The sequence below is a fragment of the Carex rostrata genome, chromosome 16 (assembly GCF_964058835.1).
Source record: "Carex rostrata chromosome 16, lpCarRost1.2, whole genome shotgun sequence".
NCBI classification, from domain to species: Eukaryota; Viridiplantae; Streptophyta; class Magnoliopsida; order Poales; family Cyperaceae; genus Carex; species Carex rostrata.
The window spans coordinates 1,665,278-1,686,865 of NC_135933.1; the positions used below are offsets into that span (position 1 = coordinate 1,665,278).

Below are 21,588 nucleotides of genomic sequence, written 5' to 3' on the forward strand. Positions count from 1 at the left end.
TTTTGAATTTTTTTCATGTTATTTATAAGTATTTTTCTTCATAAGAATCAATTTTTGATCTAGTAAGTAAAAATATATGTTTTTTTTATCAGAGTTTATAAGTTCGAAATTTAAATAAAAAAATTTATATGGTATTGAATTGGAAAAAAAAAATTCGGTTCATACTGTCTTACAGTGAATCAATAATACAACCGGTCATCTTCGGCGAGGGGTTCGAATCTCATAAAATAATTAAAAGAGAAATTTATATATATCCCCATCAAAACTTCTCTTTTTAGATATATCCCCATCACAACTTTAAATTTAGTTATATCTCCATCAAAACTAAATGATTTTATTTATATCCCCATTTCTTCATTTAATATCTTAAAATTTAAGATAAATATTAATAAAATATTTAAAAGACTGTTTTGCCCTTTATCAAAATTACAGTCCTGATTCCTCATCTTTCTTTCTCCCGCCAAACCATTTCCTAGGTGACATTGCCCCTTCCTCTCAATTCTTCTCCGCACACTCCAATTCTTCATCTACGGAATGAACTTTTTCTTTGGGTTTTCTAAATTTAACAACAAATAATTCATGGGTTGCTGTGCTTCTAAGCATAGTGACAAATGAATTATTCGGGTTCGGTTCGGCGAGATCAAAAATTCGTGATTCGGGTATAATTCGGGTATAATTCGGGAATGATTCGGAATTATCCGGATCAGAAATCTCAATCCTGCAAGGGAGCAAAAAAATAAAAAGCCAAAAAAATAATTGTTCTTGAAAAAATTCAGGAAAAATTCGGAAAAAGTTCGTAAAATTCGGGAATTATTCGGGTTTAATTCGGTCAAAGTTCGGTCAACCGAATAATTCGGTGTTCAGTTCGGCATCACCCCAAAAAAGAATTAAACGGGTATAATTCGGATATAATTCGGGTATCTTGTCACTATGCTTCTAAGTCTCAAAAGCAATTCCTGTCCAGCTCGCCTCTCAGACTACTTGTAAGTTCAGAAGCATTATTTTGTTATGAGTTTCAATTAGACAATTTACTATTTACCGAACTTAGAAGCAAAAAAAAATTGGTTTGACCGTTTGCTATCGTCCTTATTCTGAAAATTTCAGTTTCCTAATAACTATCTGTCTTTACCTGATATTAATCAAGTCAATTACATCTATTGGGTTGAATTGTTCTAATGCAATTGTCAATGAAATAAGAAAGAGGGCTGGATTTATCAGAATTATTTTTGGTCATGGTTTATTGAAGTAATTCATGTTCTGAGCTCCGGCAATTGAAGGTTTATTGAAGCAGTTCATGTTCAAATGCCTATTTGCAGGAGGAGTTTTATCTCTCACTGTTCAAGGACAAGAAAAAAAAAAAAGATAATCTCTTTGCAAATACGGTGAATTTTGAGTCTATTTGTACCCTTTCGTTTTTCTAAATTTAACAGCATATAATTCATCTGCGGTGTACACTTATTTATATCCCCATTTTTTTTCTTTTGTTTTTTGTACTAAATCCAACTTTTTCATTATTGTCACAGCTTTCTTTTAGCATCGATTCTGTTTTACTTGAATTTCATAGCTTTTTTTTAGCATCGATTTTGTTTGAGACCTTACAGGGGCTGAATGATACAAATAGGACGTAACAAATACCATCGATTTTTTATAAAAACTGATCATTAAACTACACAAAATAGGAAGCAAAAAATAGCAAAATATGAAACAAACTAATAACTCACCATATTTGTCACAAAATAATTAAGGATAATACAAGTAAACATTATCTGTTTACTAGAATGTTCTTTCTATCATAATATCATATTAAGATCTAGTTACTGTCTTACCTGATCGATGCCAAAAACAAAGGGACAACTTGTTATACCAGTCCCACTATATTGTCAGCACTACCAACAAAAAAAACAGAATGGATTACTTCCTAGCACCTAAACAAGAGAGATAGAGACAGAGACATCGACCATGCTGGTGGTGCCAGCAAGTAAAAAAAATATTCTAATGATATTGCAATATCATTATAAAAACAAATTAAGGATCATCAAGAGAGCACATAATCTGACATGAATGTCAGCCTAATATCCAGATAAATGAATTCTAGCAATTAGACCAGATGTAAGAAATGAACTTCATATTTTGTGATATTTTTTTTGTCCGACAATTTTTTTGGAAAAACAGTACAGTTCATCCTTTTATTGGCCTAATAAGTGAGCTCATAGACAAGGGCTCAATATGACACATGTGCTTTGTAATTGATCAAAGAGCGCAAGAACTGAACAAAAGAACAAACAAACTCAATTGATTAAAATCTCAGAAAATCGATACAAATGGCATAACTGTCAAGTCTTAGGTGGAACTCATACAATCACTTCATAATTCGCTAAATTGAGTACATTCCTTATTTATACACAATCCTAATGCAACAAAAATCACTAAATTTGGTTTACTACGTCTCTCTATTTAGTATTTACTGATAGGAGTCTGACCAGCCGTCTCCAGCCCCTTTTTTCATCTCCTCCAATGATCTCTAACTGGATTTTTTTTTTTTCCGAGCTTGGTAGTGACTACGATCTCTGACTGGGTCGAAATCAGAAGGGAGATACTGGAGATGTAGTAACGATACTTTCCGTGTGGAATTAGCTAGTGGGAAAAAGGAGTAGGACAGTAATTATGATGAGGGCAAAATAGTCTTTTAAATATTTTATTAATATTTATTTGAAATTTTAAGAGGTTAAATGAAAAACTGGGCATATAAATAAAATCATTTAGTTTTGATGGGATATAACTAAATTTAGCCGAGATTTTTATATTTACCCAAAAAAATATATTTTTATTAAAAATAACCACGATTCGGCGAAATTTTTAAAAATACCCAACCCGCGGAAAAAATCCGCGGCCCCGAATTTTTTATTCCGCCCCGTGGAAAATATCCACGGCCCGAAAATTTTAATAATTTTTTTTTTGGAGATTATGCTGTTCAGTTTATTTGGAATTTAGATTAGTTTGAATTGTTAAGTTGGAGTTTTGTATGAATTTTATTTGTATGAATTGTTAAGTCAGAGTGCTTCTGAATCTAATTTTACACCTCTGGTTAACATAGTAAAACAATTTCAAAAATCATGAAAATTGACCGACATGCAGTCTTGACATCGTAGAACAAAACTGTGAAGTTTCATACAAAATCTCAAAACAGATCGCGAGATATTATATCTCAAAAATTGTCCGAACTGCTGAAGGAGTGCTTCTGAATCTAATTTTACACCTCTGGTTAACATAGTAAAATATTTTCAAAAATCATGAAAATTGACCGACATACAGTCTTGACATCGTAAAACAAAACTGTGAAGTTTCATACAAAATCTCAAAACAGATCGCGAGATATTATATCTCAAAAATTGCCCGAACTGCTGAAGGAGTGCTTCTGAGCCCAACTTTGCACCTATGGTTAACATACGAAAGCATCCTCCAAAATCATGAAAATTGACTGACATGCAGTCTTGACATCGTAGAACAAAACTGTGAAGTTTCATACAAAATCTCAAAACAGACCGCGAGACATTATCTCTCAAAAATTGCCCGAACTGCTGAAGGAGTGCTTCTGAGCCCAACTTTGCACCTCTGGTTAACATACGAAAGCATCTTCCAAAATCATGAAAATTAACTGACATGCAATCTTGACATCGTAGAACATGACTGTGAAGTTTCACAAAAAATCTCAAAACAGATCGCGAGATATTGTCTTTCAAAATTGCCCGAACTCTTGAAGGAGTGCTTCTGAGCCTAACTTTGCACCTCTGGTTAACATAGGTAAACATCTTCCAAAATCATGAAAATTGACCGACATGCAATCCTGTTCTACGATGTCAAGATTGCATGTTGGTCAATTTTCATGATTTTGGAAGATGCTTTCGTATCTTAACCAGAGGTGCAAAGTTAGGCTCAGAAGCACTCCTTCAGCAGTTCGGGCAATTTTTGAGAGATAATATCTCGTGATCTGTTTTGAGATTTTGTATGAAATTTCACAGTTTTGTTTTACGATGTCAAGACTGCATGTCGGTCAATTTTCATGATTTTGGAAGATGTTTACCTATCTTAACCAGAGGTGCAAAGTTAGGCTCAGAAGCACTCCTTCAGCAGTTCGGGCAATTTTTGAAAGACAATATCTCGCGATCTGTTTTGAAATTTTTTGTGAAACTTTACAGTCATGTTCTACGATGTCAAGATTGCAGCAGTTCGGGCAATTTTTGAAAGACAATATCTCGCGATCTGTTTTGAGATTTTTTGTGAAACTTCACAGTCATGTTCTACGATGTCAAGATTGCATGTCGGTTAATTTTCATGATTTTGGAAGATGCTTTCGTATGTTAACCAGAGGTGCAAAGTTGGGCTCAGAAGCACTCCTTCAGCAGTTCGGGCAATTTTTGAGAGATAATATCTCGCGATCTGTTTTGAGATTTTGTATGAAACTTCACAGTTTTGTTCTACGATGTCAAGAATGCATGTCGATCAATTTTCATGATTTTTGAAAATGTTTTACTATGTTAATCAGAGGTGCAAAATTGGATTCAGAAACACTTTGACTTAACAATTAATACAAATAAAATTCATACAAAACTCAAACTTAACAATTCAATCTAATCTAAATTCCAAATAAACTGAACAACATAATCTCCAAAAAAAAAAAAATTAAAATTTCCGGGCCGCGGATTTTTTCCGCGAGTTGGATATTTTTAAAAATTTCGTCGAACCGTGGTTATTTTTAATAAAAAATATATTTTTTTGGGTAAATATAAAAATCTCGGTAAATTTAGAGTTGTGATGGGGATATATCAAAAAAAGAGAAGTTTTGATGGGGATATATATAAATTTCTCTAATTAAAAAAAATTAGTTCGAATTCGAACTGTCTGATTAAAATCCGACCAACTCAATATAAATTGAAAATTCAATAGAATCTCTTACTATTTATATTAATCGGACGATCGGATTCAAAGTTTCAAACTATTCGAACTCCGCGATCCCTACCTACCACATCTCCGAACTGCTTACATTTTGCGCCTTTTGAATCTAAACGAGCGAGTCTCTGGGACCCGTCATCTCCTTTTAGGGTCCCACAATCCAGTGACTGTATTGTATAATCCAACTTCCCATCCGTCCCTGATCCACTTGTAAACAATTCTAATAGGAGTATCGCCGGGGGAGCGTATCCTCTGCGGAGGTTTTACCTACGGTGCTGTGCGGTGGTTTTGATCTGGCCGTTCGTTTCGGATTTGACGGACCAGATCAGATCTTGTCCGAATTTTAAAAAAACTCAAAATTTGATGAACCCTTAATTCAGTCCGTTCGATCCAAAATGAACGGACCAGATCAAAACCACAGCACCGCAGGTTAAACATCCGCAGAGGATAGCGTTCCGTATCGCCGGAGTCCCGACCAATCTCTTATTATTATCTAAAGTTTCCGTTTTTCAGTGGGTCCCACAAACTGATCGAGGAGATGAATTAACGGGCAACAGCCTTTGCATTCTGGCCGTCTCCTTCACTCGCGGCTGGATCTGCTACTAACCAAATTGCTCAATCGAATTCGAACTCCGCGATCGTGCCTAATTTCCTTTTCCTCCATTTGCTTCCTTATCCCACCAAAAGTAGCCCCAGATCGTCCCCAATTCCTTCCATTCCTGCAACGTTTCTTACTAGTCCTCTCGCTATCTGTCCATCTCTGCTTCTGCAGTCTCATGGGCTGCTTGGAGCTGTTGAAGAAATCAACGCTGATCAAAATTGTACCACTAAACTGGCTACAGACAACTTGGATTCTGATAATTTGAGTTTCGGAAGCACTTCTGATACCATAGAGCTTAGAGGGAGAAATGCATGTACTTGAACCTGGCACGTGTCCGCCTCTTGCCAAGTGTTCCTCTCCAGGGTCTTATTATCTGTCCTCAGATCTTCATGTATCCCTTGAAACTAGCAATGTTGATCAAAGTAGTACTCTCGAGCAGTCTAGAAGCAAGTCCAGTTACCAAAATTCAAATTCTGGTAAATCCACTAGCAGCAAAGACACTGAATTAAGATTCCAAGAGAGGGAGGCGACGAAAGCAGAGCCTGCCACTTGCCCTGCTGAGCCAACTGCCAACTGTTCCTCACCACTCACTCCCTGTTGCTCGCCCACTCTTGTCGGATCTCTTGATAAGAGCAATGTAGCTCAAAATGGCACTGTTGAGAAGCCGACAAGCAAGTCAGGTTGTGTGAGCCTGGAAGGAGAATTACAGATAGTTGCAGTTGCACTTACCACTGAACAAATTATCAAGTGCCAATCTTCGATAACCCCACGTCGTTCGTTGAGGCTGGTTGCTGCTGTAGAAAATCAGAATGGAGGACAACATAGTACTGACAAGAAACTTGAAAGCAACGCAGAATGCAGAAATTCTTATTCAAGTCGTAAGAGCAAAAAGGTTAAGTTGAGCACAGGAGAAAAGGATTTGCGAATTTCAGAAATTAATCGGGATAATAGAAAGGAGAATGGAGTCAATGAGGGCTTCTTTGTGGGGGAAGCTGTGCCTGATGAAGAAGCCAGATTGAGATGGCCACATCACTATATTGAAAAGGTACTTGTTACTTATCACTTATTGTTGTATTTACTTAATTCTTAATAAGTAATAATTATTGCTACTAATATTATCTGGCTTTTCAAGGTGAAAAGCAAAACCAGCCTTTTATCATTGTGTAGACCTTAGAAGGTGATTTATAGTATATAAAAGCTAGCATTCTTCTCCAATCTTGTTCTGATTTATCGACCACGATGCTTTACACATTGCAGGCTAATTTTCCAATAATTCTGCTGACACATAAACATGGGACAATTTATGTCTCGCTAATTCCTAACATAAGTTCTAAACTGTCTTTTTATACATTAATTGGACAAACTATTGGGTTGGAGTTGACTTCTCTATTTAACAACTGACCAGTCGAAAAGTTATGATGTCAGTTAAACAAGTGGAGTTTTGCACTTAGTAAGACAGGTCAGGGTTGAAAGCAAACATATGGCTCTTGCCTTTGATTTAATCGTATTGATCCAATCGAGATTGGTTTGAAAAACTAAAATTGACTTCTCTTTTTTCTCAAGCTTCAAGGTTTTTTTCTTATGATCTTACTTTTTGTGTCCTTTTTCATTTGAAGACAAAAGAGAGGCGCCAAGTACCTTCCAGGTGAGTTAATTTACAGCACACATACTTTCAAATTCAACAAATTTTGAGATACTTGTTCTTAGCAGCAATAAATGTGAGAATTAGGTCTGGTTATATTTGTCAGGTTTAGGTCTTGGTTAGTCTCTGGTCATTGTCAGTTGTTATTTTGGGTAGTTTTTGGTCTTATGTCAGGTTCAGGTTTGGGTCAATTGGATTTGATTCAGATTCTGGATTAAGAGGGTTTACCTTTCTAAATTAGTAATCTTGGTTAAGGGTTTGTGGTTTGATCTGTTTACAGTTCAGGTTCAGGGACCTGATTGCAGAATAATGAATGGTTAATTTGGGCCGTGTGGGTTCAGGCAGGAAGAGTTTTACTTCGCTTTCTAGTCAACTTTACTCAGATATTTTCTCATATTTTATGTGCAACAGCAGTGATGACAACGATCTGGTATTGGATGCCAAGTGCCATTATTTGCAGGCTTGTATATCCGGATGCATTTTCTCTCTGGGTGATTGTGCATATGTGGAAGTGAGTTAAATATATCTCTCTCTAAGAACAATATTCTGCAAAAATAATATCCTAAAGATTATTTCTTGCCCTTGTGTTACTCTGAGGCCTTCAAGTCCCATACCCTAGAAAAATAAAAAGCAATCCCTTTATATAAAATCATTTTTTTTGGGGGAAGAGTGGGGGTATGGGCAACTTTTGATAAATAGGTGAATATAAATTATTGGGGTTATTCGTCTTGTTTTAGACTGTTACATTGTCTAAATTTCCTATAAATAATAAATAAGGGTTGGATCCATTGACAGTGGATTAATGTGACAATTTTCACTATATTTTTCAAACCAAATCAAACAAAAAGTTTCAAAAATAGAAAAGAACTTATAAAAGCACTGTTGGCCGTATAGATTAGTTGTTATCAAGTTTTGTGAAATTTGAGTAACATTGATATTCAATTGAGTTCCCAATTGTTTGATGAACTATATTATGATCATATTACTAATGTTGGATTTCAAAAGCATTATCTTTAACGATTTTCAAGATTGTCATATTGATCCATCATTAATGGATCCCAATTTTAAAAAAATGCAGCTTATGTTATACTTTATTTTAAATTTGTAGGGTCCGCCAGGAAAACCTAACTATGTGGGCCGGATATTGGAATTCTTTGAAACTAGAATAGGTGAAAATTACTTCACGGTTCAATGGTTCTTTAGAGCTGAAGATACGGTAAATTATTGCTTTTTTCATGCCTTTGGAAACCCAAGTACCAAGCAAAAAGAGCATGATTTTCCTTTTTCTTTTTAGGTCATGGGAAACCAAGCAAATTTTCATGATAAGAAGAGGCTCTTTTTATCAGACTTGAAGAATGACAACCCTCTAGTTTGCATAATTTCTAAAGTCAGGGTCGGGCAAATTCCTCTTGGTGTATGTATCACTCAATTTTTTCTCCATTTCCAGCTATCAGGTCCTGATTGAGCATAGTTTATCTCTATACTCTTAATTTATATATTTTGATTTTCTTTTAATGAAAGGTGGGTGAGAAATCAACTTTAGTTCCATGTTGCTACTACTATTACGACATGAAGTATTCTGTAGACTACAGTACTTTTTCTACCATTGATATCGGTACGCTGCCTCATCTTCCATGCTATGAAACGTCATTAATAACAAGGATTTAGTCATATATGGTGCCTCAAACTTACCTTCCTTGTGTATACTTAAATGTTTTGATGGGTTATTAGACTCAAGTCAGGCTGGTATCCAGAATTGTCATTTTTTTATTGGGTAATATTAATCTAGAGGAGGGATCAAGTTACAACAATTTTTGAGTTGCCACAACCATTTTCTACATTTTTCAAGTCCAAATCGTCGATCCAAATCGTTCAACATGATCTCCACAATAAAATGTACTTCCAGATCAAATTTTACATTTTTTGGAATTTTTTTACTATTTATTAAGATGGGTACAAAATTCAATGGTCTGAATTTGACTAGTTTTTGTACCTATCTTAATAAATAGTAAAAAAATTCCAAAAATGTAAAATTTGGTTTCCAAGCACATTTTATTGTAGAGATCAAATCTAACGGTTTGAATCGACGATTTGGACTTTGAAAATGTAGAAAATAGTTGTGGTGACTTATTGTAACTCAAAAATTGTTGTAACTTGATCCCTCCTCATTAATCTATACCTATTGCCAATATTTACTTTTTGTGTATTTCTTGGTACATAGATAATTCTGGAGAAAAACAGGGCAGTACATATATCATAGGAAATGATAATAAAAGAAGCAACTCTATTAAGCACAATAAAAAGGAGGACGAGGTAGCTTTGTTGGACTTGTATTGTGGATGTGGTGGTATGTCTGCTGGCCTTTGTTTGGGGGCTCAGTCTGCCGGCTTAAATCTTGTCACGGTATATTCATTGTTTTAATTTTTGAAACTTAACTGTATGAAAGCTATCTGAAACCCAAATGGTAGCAGGATAAATTTGTTATAGGATAAAATTGTTGTTTCATTTTGTTGAGATTTATGGTATGTTTATGCATTTATAGAAACTATAGGTATCTTTTGGTAAGAAAAGATTTTAGAGATTTGATACCATATGTAAAATGTAATGCCTATATAGGCACTATAACACCGCGACACTGTAGCGTCACGCTACTATAGCAGCTGCCTCTCTCTCTATCTTCGGCTGGTTTCCCTTCTCTTCTCTCTAGCCGCTTCCTTCTCTTTTCTAGGCCGACCACCACCTAGGCTTGCTTGTTTGATTGAGGTCGGCCGGCGTGGGGAGCTTATATCCCACGATACCTCATTAGGGTTGATCGGGTTTGGATCTCGATCTTTGATGAGTGGATAAATCAAGATCGGGTCAAGAAAAGGAAGCGAGAGGGAGATGAGTAATATCTAAATCTTGAGGGTGCAAGAACGGGTCTAAGGAAGGAAGAAGGAGGATCAGGACTTAGATTGGTGTGGGAGGATCAGATCTGAGTCGGATCAATGGCAAAGGAGGCAGTCTCAGCCATTATAAAGGAGGAGAGCCGGATTAGGCTTCAGGCTGGTGCAGGTGGACTTCCAGGGGTGAAGTCAGCACTAGCGGTCTCCAACTCAGGTAACACATGGTTCAAAGGGGAGACTAGGGAGTGCTATAACTGTGGTGAGGTATGTCACCTAAAGCAGGCTTGTCCTAAGCCACCCAAGGGGAGAGATTCAAGTGGAAGGGGACAGTCTGGAGGTCGGGGTTGTGGCCGTGGAGGTCGAAGAGGTGGAAGAGGAGGCTACTGGGCAAATCTGGTGGTAGCAGGGGAAGAGGCTGATGTGGGGTTTTCAGAGAAGGATCTCATAATCGTAGAAGCGGCCTCACAAATACTCAAGAGGAGGCAGAAAGGAGCAAATGAGGGGAAGAGGGCTTGTGATACACTTGCTCTTGCCTCTATATCCACTACTAGATCACCAGATTTGATAGTAGATTCTGGTGCATCTCGCCATGTGACTGGCGCTGCTGGAGAATTTTCTTCCTATACTCACCTAGCAGTCCCAGAGAGCATTCAAACAGCCGATGGTACGGCTCAGCCCGTGGTTGGTAAGGGTACTGTGAGATGTATCGATTCAGTGATTCTGATCAATGTGTTGCATGCTCCTTCCTTTCCCGTAAATCTGGTGTCTATTAATGCTATTATTCGTGAGCAGAAATGCATTGTGACCTTTGATATTCCTAAGATGGTCTTTCAGGAGAAGGGGACAGGTCGGATACTTGGGACTGGCACATGGCATGATGGGTTGTGGTACATGGATAGAAAAGGGATGGACACAGCGCTGGCACCTGTGGTCGATAGAGTGGGGGCAGGAGGATCTGGGGTGAGTGTGGAGGATGAGTTGCTTCTGATTCATTGGCGGATGGGGCACTCTTCTTTCAGCCTACTGGAACGTTTGTATCCATCAAAGTATGAGAAAGCTGACAAACAGAAGCTTGTGTGTGATGGATGTGAGTTTGGGAAGCATACAAGGAGTTCATATGTAAGCTCAGGAAGTAGGAGTTCTCATGCCTTTGATCTGATACATTCGGATGTATGGGGTCTTGCTTAACAACTCCGATGAATGAGCATAGATTTTTTGTGACTTTCATCGATTGTTATTCTCGTGTCACATGGTTGTACTTGATGAAGAACAAGAATGATGTACTTGCTTGCTTCAAAGATTTCCATAAGGCGGCTCAGACTTAGTATGGTGCTGTGGTGAAGACACTGAGATCCGATAATGAGACTGAATATACAAACAAGGCATTCGAGGAGTATTTGTCAGTTCATGGAATACATCATCAGACCACGTGCCCTTACACACCAGCACAAAATGGAGTGGCAGAGAGGAAAAATAGACACTTGTTGGAGGTAGCCCGGTGCATGATGATCTCCCTGAATGTTCCGAAATATTTGTGGGGACAAGTAGTCCTGACAGCTGCACAATTGATCAACATAATGCTATCTAGAGTGTTGAAGTGGCAGACTCCGTGTGTGATGTTGAAAGGAGATAATGAGGCATTCTTCCTCCAAAGGTATTTGACTGTGTGCTTTGTGAAAGACAACAGACCAACAGTGGGAAAGTTGGATTCCAGAGCGGTGAAATGCATATTTGTGGGTTACTCTGGTACTCAAAAGGGATATGTTTGTTGGAGCCCGGTAGAGAGGCGATTATTTGTCAGTATGGATGTGACATTTCGAGAAAGTGAGCCATATTACCCTCCTTGAGAGTGACCTCGCACTTTGGTGATTCGCCCGATACTAGCAGTATGAGGCGAGAGGGGGAGAGTAGTGATGGTGAGAGACTGTTACATGTGGGGATGATGCCTTGCTCTGTTTTGAGGGAAGAATCGGTTGAGGTGCCGGGAAAATTGGCTAAGGAGCCGGGACAATCAGCTGAGGTGCTGAGACGATCGGTTGAGGAGCTGGGATGATTGACTGAGGTGCCGGGATGATCGGCTGAGGAGCCGGGACAATCAGCTAAGGTGCCGGGACGATCGACTGAGGAGCCGAAAAATGAGGAAGCTGAACCCGAGGGTGGTGGGACTCAGACTCAGGGGGAGCTGAGAGTGTATGCTAGGAGAATGAAGCAGAATGAGAGAACAGTGCCTGCAGTGACACTCGTACCAACGAGCCCTTGTCCCGACCTAACCCGACTCGTGCAACACCTAGCTCAGATTCAGAGTACTCAGGTGATATGATTCCTCTTGATTCTCCTCCCGCTCCCATGTTATTGAGACGGATTCTTCGGTCCAATGCGGGACATTCTCCTGATCGCTATGGTTTCTCACATGATATTGCTTAGTTTGTCTCTTACTCACACATATTACATGTACATGGAGCATTCATTGCATCATTAGACACTGTTTCTATCCCTAAGTGTTGGCAAGTTGATAAGGGAGATCCGAAATGGAAAGCAGCCATGTTAAAAGAGCTCGGGGCTCTCGAAAAGAACAAAATCTGGGAACTTGTGTCATTACCACCAGGCAAGAAGGATGTTGGATGCAAGTGGGTCTTCATAGTGAAGCAGAATTCAGAGGGTCTGGTTGAGCGCTACAAGGCTCGGTTGGTAGCTAAGGGGTACAGTCAGACCTATCGCATTGACTATGATGAGATCTTTGCACCCGTGGCGAAGATGAGCACAGTGAGGACACTGGTTTCTATGGCAGCGAATGGGAGATGACAGTTACACCAACTCGATGTGAAAAATGTTTTTCTTCATGGTGATTTGTTGAGGAGGTGTACATGGAGGTTCCACTAGGGTTTGGCACGAACCAAATAGTGGGTAAGCTGTGCAGGCTCAAGAAGTCGTTTTATGGGTTGAAGCAGTCTCCCCGGTCTTGGTTTGATAGGTTCAGGAATGCTATGGTAGGCATGGGGCCTATCAGCAGATTAATGTCGACCACACGGTGTTCTTTCGACAACATGATGGTCACATTACTATGCTGGCTGTGTATGTCGATGATATGATCATTATTGGGGATGATGAGGGGGAAATTGCACAATTGAAGACAAAATTGGGGAAGGAATTCGAGGTGAAGGATTTGGGACAGCTTAGGTAGTTCCTTGGGATTGAGGTGGCTCGTGGAGCAGAGGGGATTGTTCTATCCAAAGGAAGTATGTCATAGACTTGCTCACAGAGACAGACATGTTGGGGTGCAGGCCTTCAGTTTCTCCAATTAATGTGAAGGTCAAGATGAGTGCAGAGGCAGGAGAACAGGTTGATCGTGAGAGGTACCAGAGACTGGTAAGCAGATTGATTTATTTGAGTCATACTCGTCCCGATATCTCATTTGCAGTGAGCGTGGTGAGTCGCTACATGGATGACCCTAGGAAGGGCCATATGGACGCAGTGTATCACATTTTGAGATACTTGAAGAGTGTTATTGTGACTCTGACTGGGCTATTTGCTTGATCTTTAGGCAGAATGAGCACATGAACATTGAGGGCTATTGTGACTCTGACTGGGCTAGTTGCCTCGATGACAGGAAGTTCACATTGGGCTACTGCATGTTTGTAGGGGGTAACTTGGTATCTTGGAAGAACAATAAGCAGCCAGTTGTTGCGAGATCAACGACAGAAGCTGAGTATAGGGCTATGGCATTGGGAGTTGCTGAAATGCTGTAGCTGAAGGGGTTATTGAAAGAGTTCAAGATGAATCACGGAGCCCAAATGAAGTTTTGGTGCGATAGCAAGTTAGCGATCAGCATTGCCAACAATTCCGTGCAGCATGACAGAACCAAACATGTGGAGATTGATAGGTTCTTCATAAAGGAAAAGCTGGAAAGTGGACTATTGGAGCTGAGTCACATAGCTACTGAAGATCAAGTAGCTAACTGTCTCATCAAAGGACTTAGCTCAATAGATCTAGTTAGGTTATATGACAAGATGGACTTGATGGATATCTTTTGCTCATCTTGAGAGGGAGTGTTGAGATTTATGGTATGTTTATGCATTTATAGAAACTATAGGTATCTTTGGTAAGAAAAGATTTTAGAGATTGGATACCATATGTAAAATGTAACGTCTATATAGGCACAAAGAGAGCAATGAATAAAATTACAATTCATTTGTGAACCATTTTCTAGTAATTTATCAAGTTTCATCTTCAGAACTAAAATTTGTTGTTTAATATTAACAATACTGGTTTATGTGTTTTTTAAATTACAAATAAATCATCCTAGATAACCAAAAAGGACCAACTAAAGGTCTGGTTAGATGACCACATGTTTTTACCAGATTGCTGGTTATGTTATCTTTTTCAGCCATTTCATTATCTTCGTACAGAAATGGGCTATTGATTTTGATGAAGTTGCTTGCAAGAGTCTGCAACAAAATCATCCTGATACTCGGGTACCATTTTTCCCTTTTATCCTCTTTCCCCCGTTTTTTTTGGTCTTTTTCGAATGTGAGTTGCGGACTATTATGAATTATTTTGCCTCTATCAAAGAATTTCTGACACAGCACAAACAGGTCAGGAATGAGACTGCAGAAGATTTCCTGGATTTGCTCAAGGCGTGGGAGAATCTATGTAAGAAGTACATAAATGGTGACAAGGATGCGAGTGTAAACCGAAGGAAGGAAAATTCTAGAAAGAACAATTCCAACAAAAAGAAGAGTTCTTCTTCATCGGATGAAGAGGAGTATGAAGTTTGGAAGCTTGTTGATATTTGTTATGGTGACCCAAACAATCACGGTAACCGTGGTTTACACTTCAAGGTACTTGTCACCTCACATTTTGATACATCCTAGAACCATACCAAACCCTACTGGTCCAAAAATCAAAAGCAATAGTCAATGGCATTTTGGTACTTCCATATGCAACTAAAGCAAAGCCTTAATTCGGTGTTAAACGTCAACTAATAGTTAACTCGCCTGATGCTGCCCAACCATGAAACGTCACTTTTGGTCTATTACATCTATTTAGGATGTCACACACTGCATATGATGGATTTTGTTTTTTGTTTTTTAAAGGTACGCTGGAAAGGTTACAGCCATAATGATGACACTTGGGAGTCAATTGAGGGCCTAAGGTATGTGCAATTCAATATCTTGCAACAAGAAGTTGCCTCATTTTGTGGCCAACAACTCTTTTCTTTTATTTTAATTTTTTATTTGACAATTTCAGTAATTGTGAGGAAGTAATGAAGGAATTTGTTACTGAAGGTTACAGGAAAAATCTTTTGCCACTTCCGGTAGGAGCTATGTTTCATTCATAATCTTCTATTTAAGTTCTGAATTTTCTGACACTTGTGTCACATTATTTAATTAGCACTTGTTTCTTTTCTACACTAATTTGTTTAGGGGGAAGTAGGTGCAATATGTGGAGGCCCACCTTGCCAAGGAATAAGTGGATACAACCGGTTTAGGAACTTCGATGCACCATTGGAAGATGAAAGAAACCGCCAGATCAAAGTTTTTATGGACATTGTTGAATTTCTCAAACCTAAGTATGTCCTGATGGAGAATGTAGTTGACATACTAAGATTTGCCAAGGGTACACTTGGGAGATATGCCATCAGCAGATTGGTACATATGAGATATCAAGCAAGATTAGGGATCATGGCTGCTGGCTCATATGGGCTACCTCAATTCCGACTGCGGGCTTTTTTGTGGGGTTGTCATCATAGTCAGGCAGGCTTTTTTAATAGCAGTGATTGTATAGTATTGCTCTGTTTTATTTATTTATTTATTGATTTATCCATTTGTTCTGTTATCTGTTGGCTTTGATGTGTTGGTTAGCATAGAAGCTAAGCCTTGATTTTACTGTCAAATTAATTGTGCCATTATATAGGTCAAGTAAAGGAAAATGGTCCAAATGAGTTCAACTGGTAGCCAAAATGGTATGAACTCCAGACTGAGTATTGTACATGGTATAGATTTTGAGAATACTTGTCTTACTCTTTTGGGTACTGGTATGGGGTTTGGGTAGGGGATCATGTATCAGGGACCTTTTGTAAACTTCCCCAACTATTTTGGCTTCAGTGGGTAATTTATATTCTTTCACCCACTTTTTTGCCTAACATTTGCACTCTTCACTCTTCAAGAAATTACCGCAATTTCCACTTCCCACACACGAAGTTATTCAGAAGTATGGCTCTCCGCTGGAATTTGAGGTAAAAATTCTTTTACTGTTTTTTTTAAAGTTAATTAATCACTCTTTATTATTAATTTGAAAATTTATTATATGTTATTTCAATGCTCCTGGTTTACAGCGTAACTTAGTTGGATATGACGAGGATAAGCCACTTCAGCTCGAAAAGGCACTTGTTCTCGAAGATATTCTATCTGATCTCCCTGCAGTAAGTAAAAACTTCAATGGTTCAATATATTTTTAAAATGCTGTGCACAGCGTAATTTCTGAAATGCCGTTTACAGTGTAAATCTTTGCAATGCAATTCCTTGTCTGTTCTTATGATTATTGAGCCATAACATTTAGGTTACTAATAAGGAAATGCGTGATGAGATGCGTCATGAAAAAGATCCTCAGACTGAGTTCCAGAGATTCATTCGTACCCCTAAACTTGGTACTTGCTTTTCCGATGTTAATATTTTGATTGCTATTATTTGTATATGTATTTTTTTTTTAAATATGATATTCTCGATTTTATTATTAATAGAAAAATAAATAAATAAATATCAAAGTAGTGGTAGGATGTCGTAAAATCTCGAAATATAGGAAAAACGTGATGATTTATCACGTCCAGTTAATCTAAACCATAAACACCGCACTTGTTAATTAACTATAAAAAAAAAAAAAATTTACTGGACGTGATAGAGGATCACGTCCAGCCACATGCATTTGTTCCCTCAAAAAAAAAAAAACAATGCATTTGTTGGACGTGGTTAACAATCACGTCCAGTAACTTCTTTTTTTTTAGTTAATTACCAAGTGTAAGTGCGGAGAGTTACGGTTAATCCTGGATGTGATAAACTATCACGTTCTTCCTATATTTTGAAATTTCACGAAATCTTACTCCTATTTTGATATTAATGTATTTATTTTCCTATAAATAAAAAAAATCGGATGATATTCACCCTAGCACACCCCCCCCCCCCTCAAAAAAAAAAAAAAAAATACCAGTTAAAGTACTTTAATAGTAATTGCAAGTGGTGAAAAACAATGAAAGCAACAACAAGCTTTTCTTGTTTTGCTTTCCAAAGCCTTTTTAATATGTTTCAAATTTAGCTCTTACAATGGTTTTGAATAACTTAAAAAACCACTATAATGTTTATTTGTTTCCTGTTCTGGCATTGTTCTCTGAAGGGGACTGTTCTAATTAGTTGATTAACTTTAGGTTTGTTGTTATTTTATTTGATTTATATGCAGAGATGCTTGGTATAAGATCCAGCAGTTCTAATGATTCAAAGCCTAGACTCTATGACCATCGCCCTTTGCCACTGTATGAAGACGACTATATGCGCGTTTGTCAAATTCCCAAAAGAAAGGTTCCATTTTAAATTATTTAAATTCCAAAATTCCTAGAAACAATATCAAGCTTATTTTTCGTTTTGTTTTAACTTTCAGGGAGCTAATTTTAGAGACCTACAAGGGTTGATAGTAGGCTCCGACAATGTTGTTAAACTAGACCCAAAAATGGACCGCATAATGCTACCATCTGGTAGACCCCTGGTATGTCAGGTGTCAACTTTTCTTCTCCCCTTTTTATTAAATAACAGTGGATTTGCTTCCAGCTTTTAGTAACATCATCAGTGCGTCGCCATTACAACCATCCTGACTATTTGCAGTACACAAATCTTATTAGCTAGCCTATCTGTACCAATAATACCTTCTGGTAAGATGTCACTAAATGCCCCCTTTATTTTCCCCAAACATGCCCGGAAGCAACTTCCTGCTACAACTTTTGTCCTCCAACACCAGTTTCCTTCACTCCATCCGGGACCCCACTGACAGAGCTAAGTCCTCTGCAGTGGTCTCCACATCATGCAGGACAAAGCTTCTTTTAATTCTTTTCAAGTCCTAATGAAAGATCTACAAAAGATGATCATTGTTGTAGTACTTTAGTACTTAACCTCTTTCAGGAACTGACAGAAAAAGAGGAAAAAAACTACCTTCTGATCTTCCAACATCACCTTTTCTAATTAATTAATATTGCTAGTATTGACCTTTGTATTGCCAATCCATGTGTTGATACCTCCAAGTGTTAATACCTTGACAGCCACTGTCAAATCTTTCAAAAAAAAAAAGTGTTAATACCTTAGCTTTTGGCAATAAATCAGATCCAGTTCTTTGAATTGCCAGTGTGTAGTAGGTTGCCACTGCTCTGGACTGGTATTTTCCAGTTGGAATGGCTTACCAAAATAGGGGTCTGAGTTTAGCCTCATTACAAATTTATACTAATATCTACTCGTTTCCTCTTAGGTACCTGAGTATGCCCTAAATTATGAAGATGGAAAGTCATTGAGGTGAGAGCTTTGCTACTATCATTATACATTATATTTTCTCCCTCCACTTATTCAATCTTTTTTTTTTTTTTAAACTTTAACCATGATATTTATGGACAATGTTTTGCAGACCTTATGCTCGGTTGTGGTGGGATGAGGTTGTGTCGACAGTGCTGACTTTACCCAATTGTCATTGCATGGTACAAATGCCAACACTCTTTCAAGTCACAATTTTAATCTCGATTTTGCATGGGATGATGCATAATCCCCCATACCTGATAATTAATATGTGTTGTAGCTGAATTGTGTGGGAACAAAAATATTTGTGCTGTTGGTTCAGGAAAACTGTAAAGCTTACTAGATTCTCATTAGACTTGAATTGATTAATAAACCTGGACTAAACCATAAAAACCAAGGAAGTGAAGCAAGATAAAAGCAAAAATATATGAGTGCTGCTACACAGTGTTACCATAGGTACTCATACTGTACCAGTACCACCTTTACTGTCCTGGTCCTGGTGATGTTATCCAAAATAAAACCAAGGTCTATTTGAAATTTGATGTTTGTTCCTTTAACCTGTATAGCCCATAATACACCCTGAGCAAGACAGGATACTTACTATAAGAGAGAGTGCAAGGTTGCAAGGTTTCCCTGACTACTACCGATTTCAAGGATCTGTTAAAGATAGGTATGCTACATATTTCTTATGAGCACCTACTTTTCTTTGAGCTGCAAACACTAAAATGGTTGTATTTTGGTTGCAGATACCGCCAGATAGGAAATGCAGTGGCTGTACCTGTCAGTCGTGCATTGGGTTTTGCGTTGGCCACAGCATGGCTAAAGAAGAGTGGGGACGAGCCTCTCATGACGCTCCCTCCCAAATTCTCTTTCTCTCTTAACCACTCAATACTCTCCACCTTATCAGCTCAACCAAAGGACGACATCAATTCTATCTCCACTGACAAATTGGTGGAGAGAGTTTCTTCCGCATTTGAACCTGAAATGCAGATTTAGATCATATAGAGATTTTTCCTTCTTTCGTGCGCAGTATCTTAATTAATATATGCTAATTTAATTCAAAATTGTGCCCTGTTCAGCACCAACATGACCATTGGCAAAGAGATGTCTTCTCCATTAAGATTAAATTAACATTCTTATTTGCTTGAGGTATTTAGCCTTGCTAAAGATGAAGTAGGATCATAAACAGAGTAGTGTGTAGATTGTTGCATATTTGCTAGATAACTAGTAGTGTGTAGATTGTTGCATATCTGCTAGATAACTTAGTTGCAGCACTGGTAATAAGCAATGTAGCTTGCTCTTAAGACAAGATCAATAAGAATAGCATTGTCAGCTCATTTACTAAAACTGTTTTTTTTCAAGTAAATATTTTCTTGAACTGTCCATTCTCATCATTTTCTGGGAAGGAGACTTCTTTCGTATGATAAATATATAAAAAAAAGAAGTCATGTTTTCAGCCTCTGAACTATTAGATTCGGTTCAATCTGAATTTTAAACTTTCTTTAGTTCAATCGGCCCCTAAACTTTTTTGTTACATTCAATCAGGCCCTTCTGTAACTGAATCTCTCCTTTAACTATGTTGATAAATCAATCTAGCTGTATTGTCCGAGTTAATGACGTGGAAAAAAAAGAGAGAAAGAGGAGAACACTCCTAATTTCTTCCCCTTCTACCAGATCCCCTCTCTGTCTCCGAAGTCTATGCGACATACTTCAGAAGGAAATACGACGAATCAATGCGCGAAGAGGAGAAATATAATGACAAATTTTTTATTTGCGTGTTATTAATTGAAGATGAAGAAAAATTAACAAGATATCTATAATGAACAAATGATGACTATCTCTTGTTCATATATTTTTCATATTCAATACAAACTTATAAAGTCTTTCTTTATAGACTTTAAATAAAGAGCCATTTGAATATTCTATGAATAAATATGGAGAAATAAAATATAATTTTTTGAGGAATTTTTTTGAAGTGATTGATGATCTTGAGAGTTACAAAATGGGCATTCATAAATTATTTATTTTATAACATTGAGCAGGAGAGGAGTGCCCATTTTAAATAAAAGAAAGAAACGGATAAATGCTCCTGCAGTTATTGTGATGCTTTTAATCTCAATTTCATTTGGCGATTAATCAACCATCGCAGAGCAGGAGAGGAGTGCCGGAGAAAGGAAAACGTTGTAAGAGTGCTGGTCATCTCTTTTATGTTGTCTTTTGTCTTAAGATGACATGGACCTGTTATTTTCTTTTAATAGACATGTCAGCATATATTCAACAGGACAGTTAACAGAAGAGTTTGATTGACTAACTTAAATAGTTTAGAGGTCTAATTAAATTAAAAAGGTTTAGAATAATTATATTCATCCCCATACTCCAATTTTCTCTCTGTTTTTGCAGCTACAGTAGATGAAAGTTATACTATGGTCACCACTAATTATATGGCCCCCTTTCTCAGTCTGCGCGTCAACCTATAATATAAATAATTGGGAAATAAGAGATTAATACTTTCAAAGTAACTTGATGTGATGATTCCCTTTTCTAGTCCCTCAATGGTCTCCGCGTCATCCTTCCTCTAATGTAGTGGGGATCTTGAATCTCCGCATCAATATTTCTATAACAAAAATAGTTAACCTCATAGGTATAAATACTTCAATGCATAGGTATCAATACTTACAAAATAAAATTTTAATACTTCAGTACATAGGTGTAAATACTTTCAGACGTCATCCAGCGCTATATGTAAAAAAAAATTAAGTAATGTGGTCTCCCAGATAGTTATGGCAATATTCATATTTTTAGAAACTTGTATGGTCCCCCCCCCCCCCCCCCAAACACACACACACACATATTTATTTTGAGTGGTCCCCACATGTATTTCGTGTATATGTATAAATACTTTTGTGCATATATATAAATATTTTCATTCATAGGTATTAATGCTTTAGGAATTGTGCGAGGACAATA

General features: G+C 37.6%; 1 protein-coding gene across 4 annotated transcripts; it reads left to right on the forward strand.

Moving 5' to 3' along the window:
- Positions 1-5,413: 5,413 nt before the first annotated feature.
- LOC144567464 (DNA (cytosine-5)-methyltransferase CMT2-like) lies at positions 5,414-19,972 on the forward strand. Of its 4 annotated transcripts, none has more exons than XM_078317608.1 (21): positions 5,414-6,596; positions 7,168-7,196; positions 7,605-7,704; positions 8,302-8,409; positions 8,488-8,607; positions 8,715-8,808; positions 9,415-9,596; positions 14,485-14,550; positions 14,671-14,916; positions 15,172-15,230; positions 15,326-15,392; positions 15,502-15,831; positions 16,245-16,313; positions 16,413-16,499; positions 16,637-16,724; positions 17,528-17,646; positions 17,726-17,830; positions 18,581-18,624; positions 18,734-18,803; positions 19,188-19,291; positions 19,368-19,972. In XM_078317608.1, the coding sequence occupies exons 1-21, from the start codon at positions 5,859-5,861 to the stop codon at positions 19,615-19,617; spliced, it is 3,075 nt and encodes a 1,024-aa protein (XP_078173734.1). In that variant the 5' UTR covers positions 5,414-5,858; the 3' UTR covers positions 19,618-19,972. The 4 variants fall into 4 exon arrangements, with proteins under 4 accessions (XP_078173734.1, XP_078173735.1, XP_078173736.1 ...); XM_078317609.1 differs by having other exon boundaries at positions 7,608-7,704; XM_078317610.1 differs by lacking the exon at positions 8,715-8,808 and having other exon boundaries at positions 8,488-8,647.
- Positions 19,973-21,588: the final 1,616 nt, after the last annotated feature.

Bases quoted from the DNA above. Each gene is read 5' to 3' on its own strand.
- LOC144567464 (XM_078317608.1), top strand. From the start codon at position 5,859: ATGCATGTACTTGAACCTGGCACGTGTCCGCCTCTTGCCAAGTGTTCC. The intron at 16,314-16,412 runs GTAAAAATTCTT...CCTGGTTTACAG, and splicing joins GCTCTCCGCTGGAATTTGAG to CGTAACTTAGTTGGATATGA. The intron at 17,647-17,725 runs GTTCCATTTTAA...TTTAACTTTCAG, and splicing joins GTCAAATTCCCAAAAGAAAG to GGAGCTAATTTTAGAGACCT.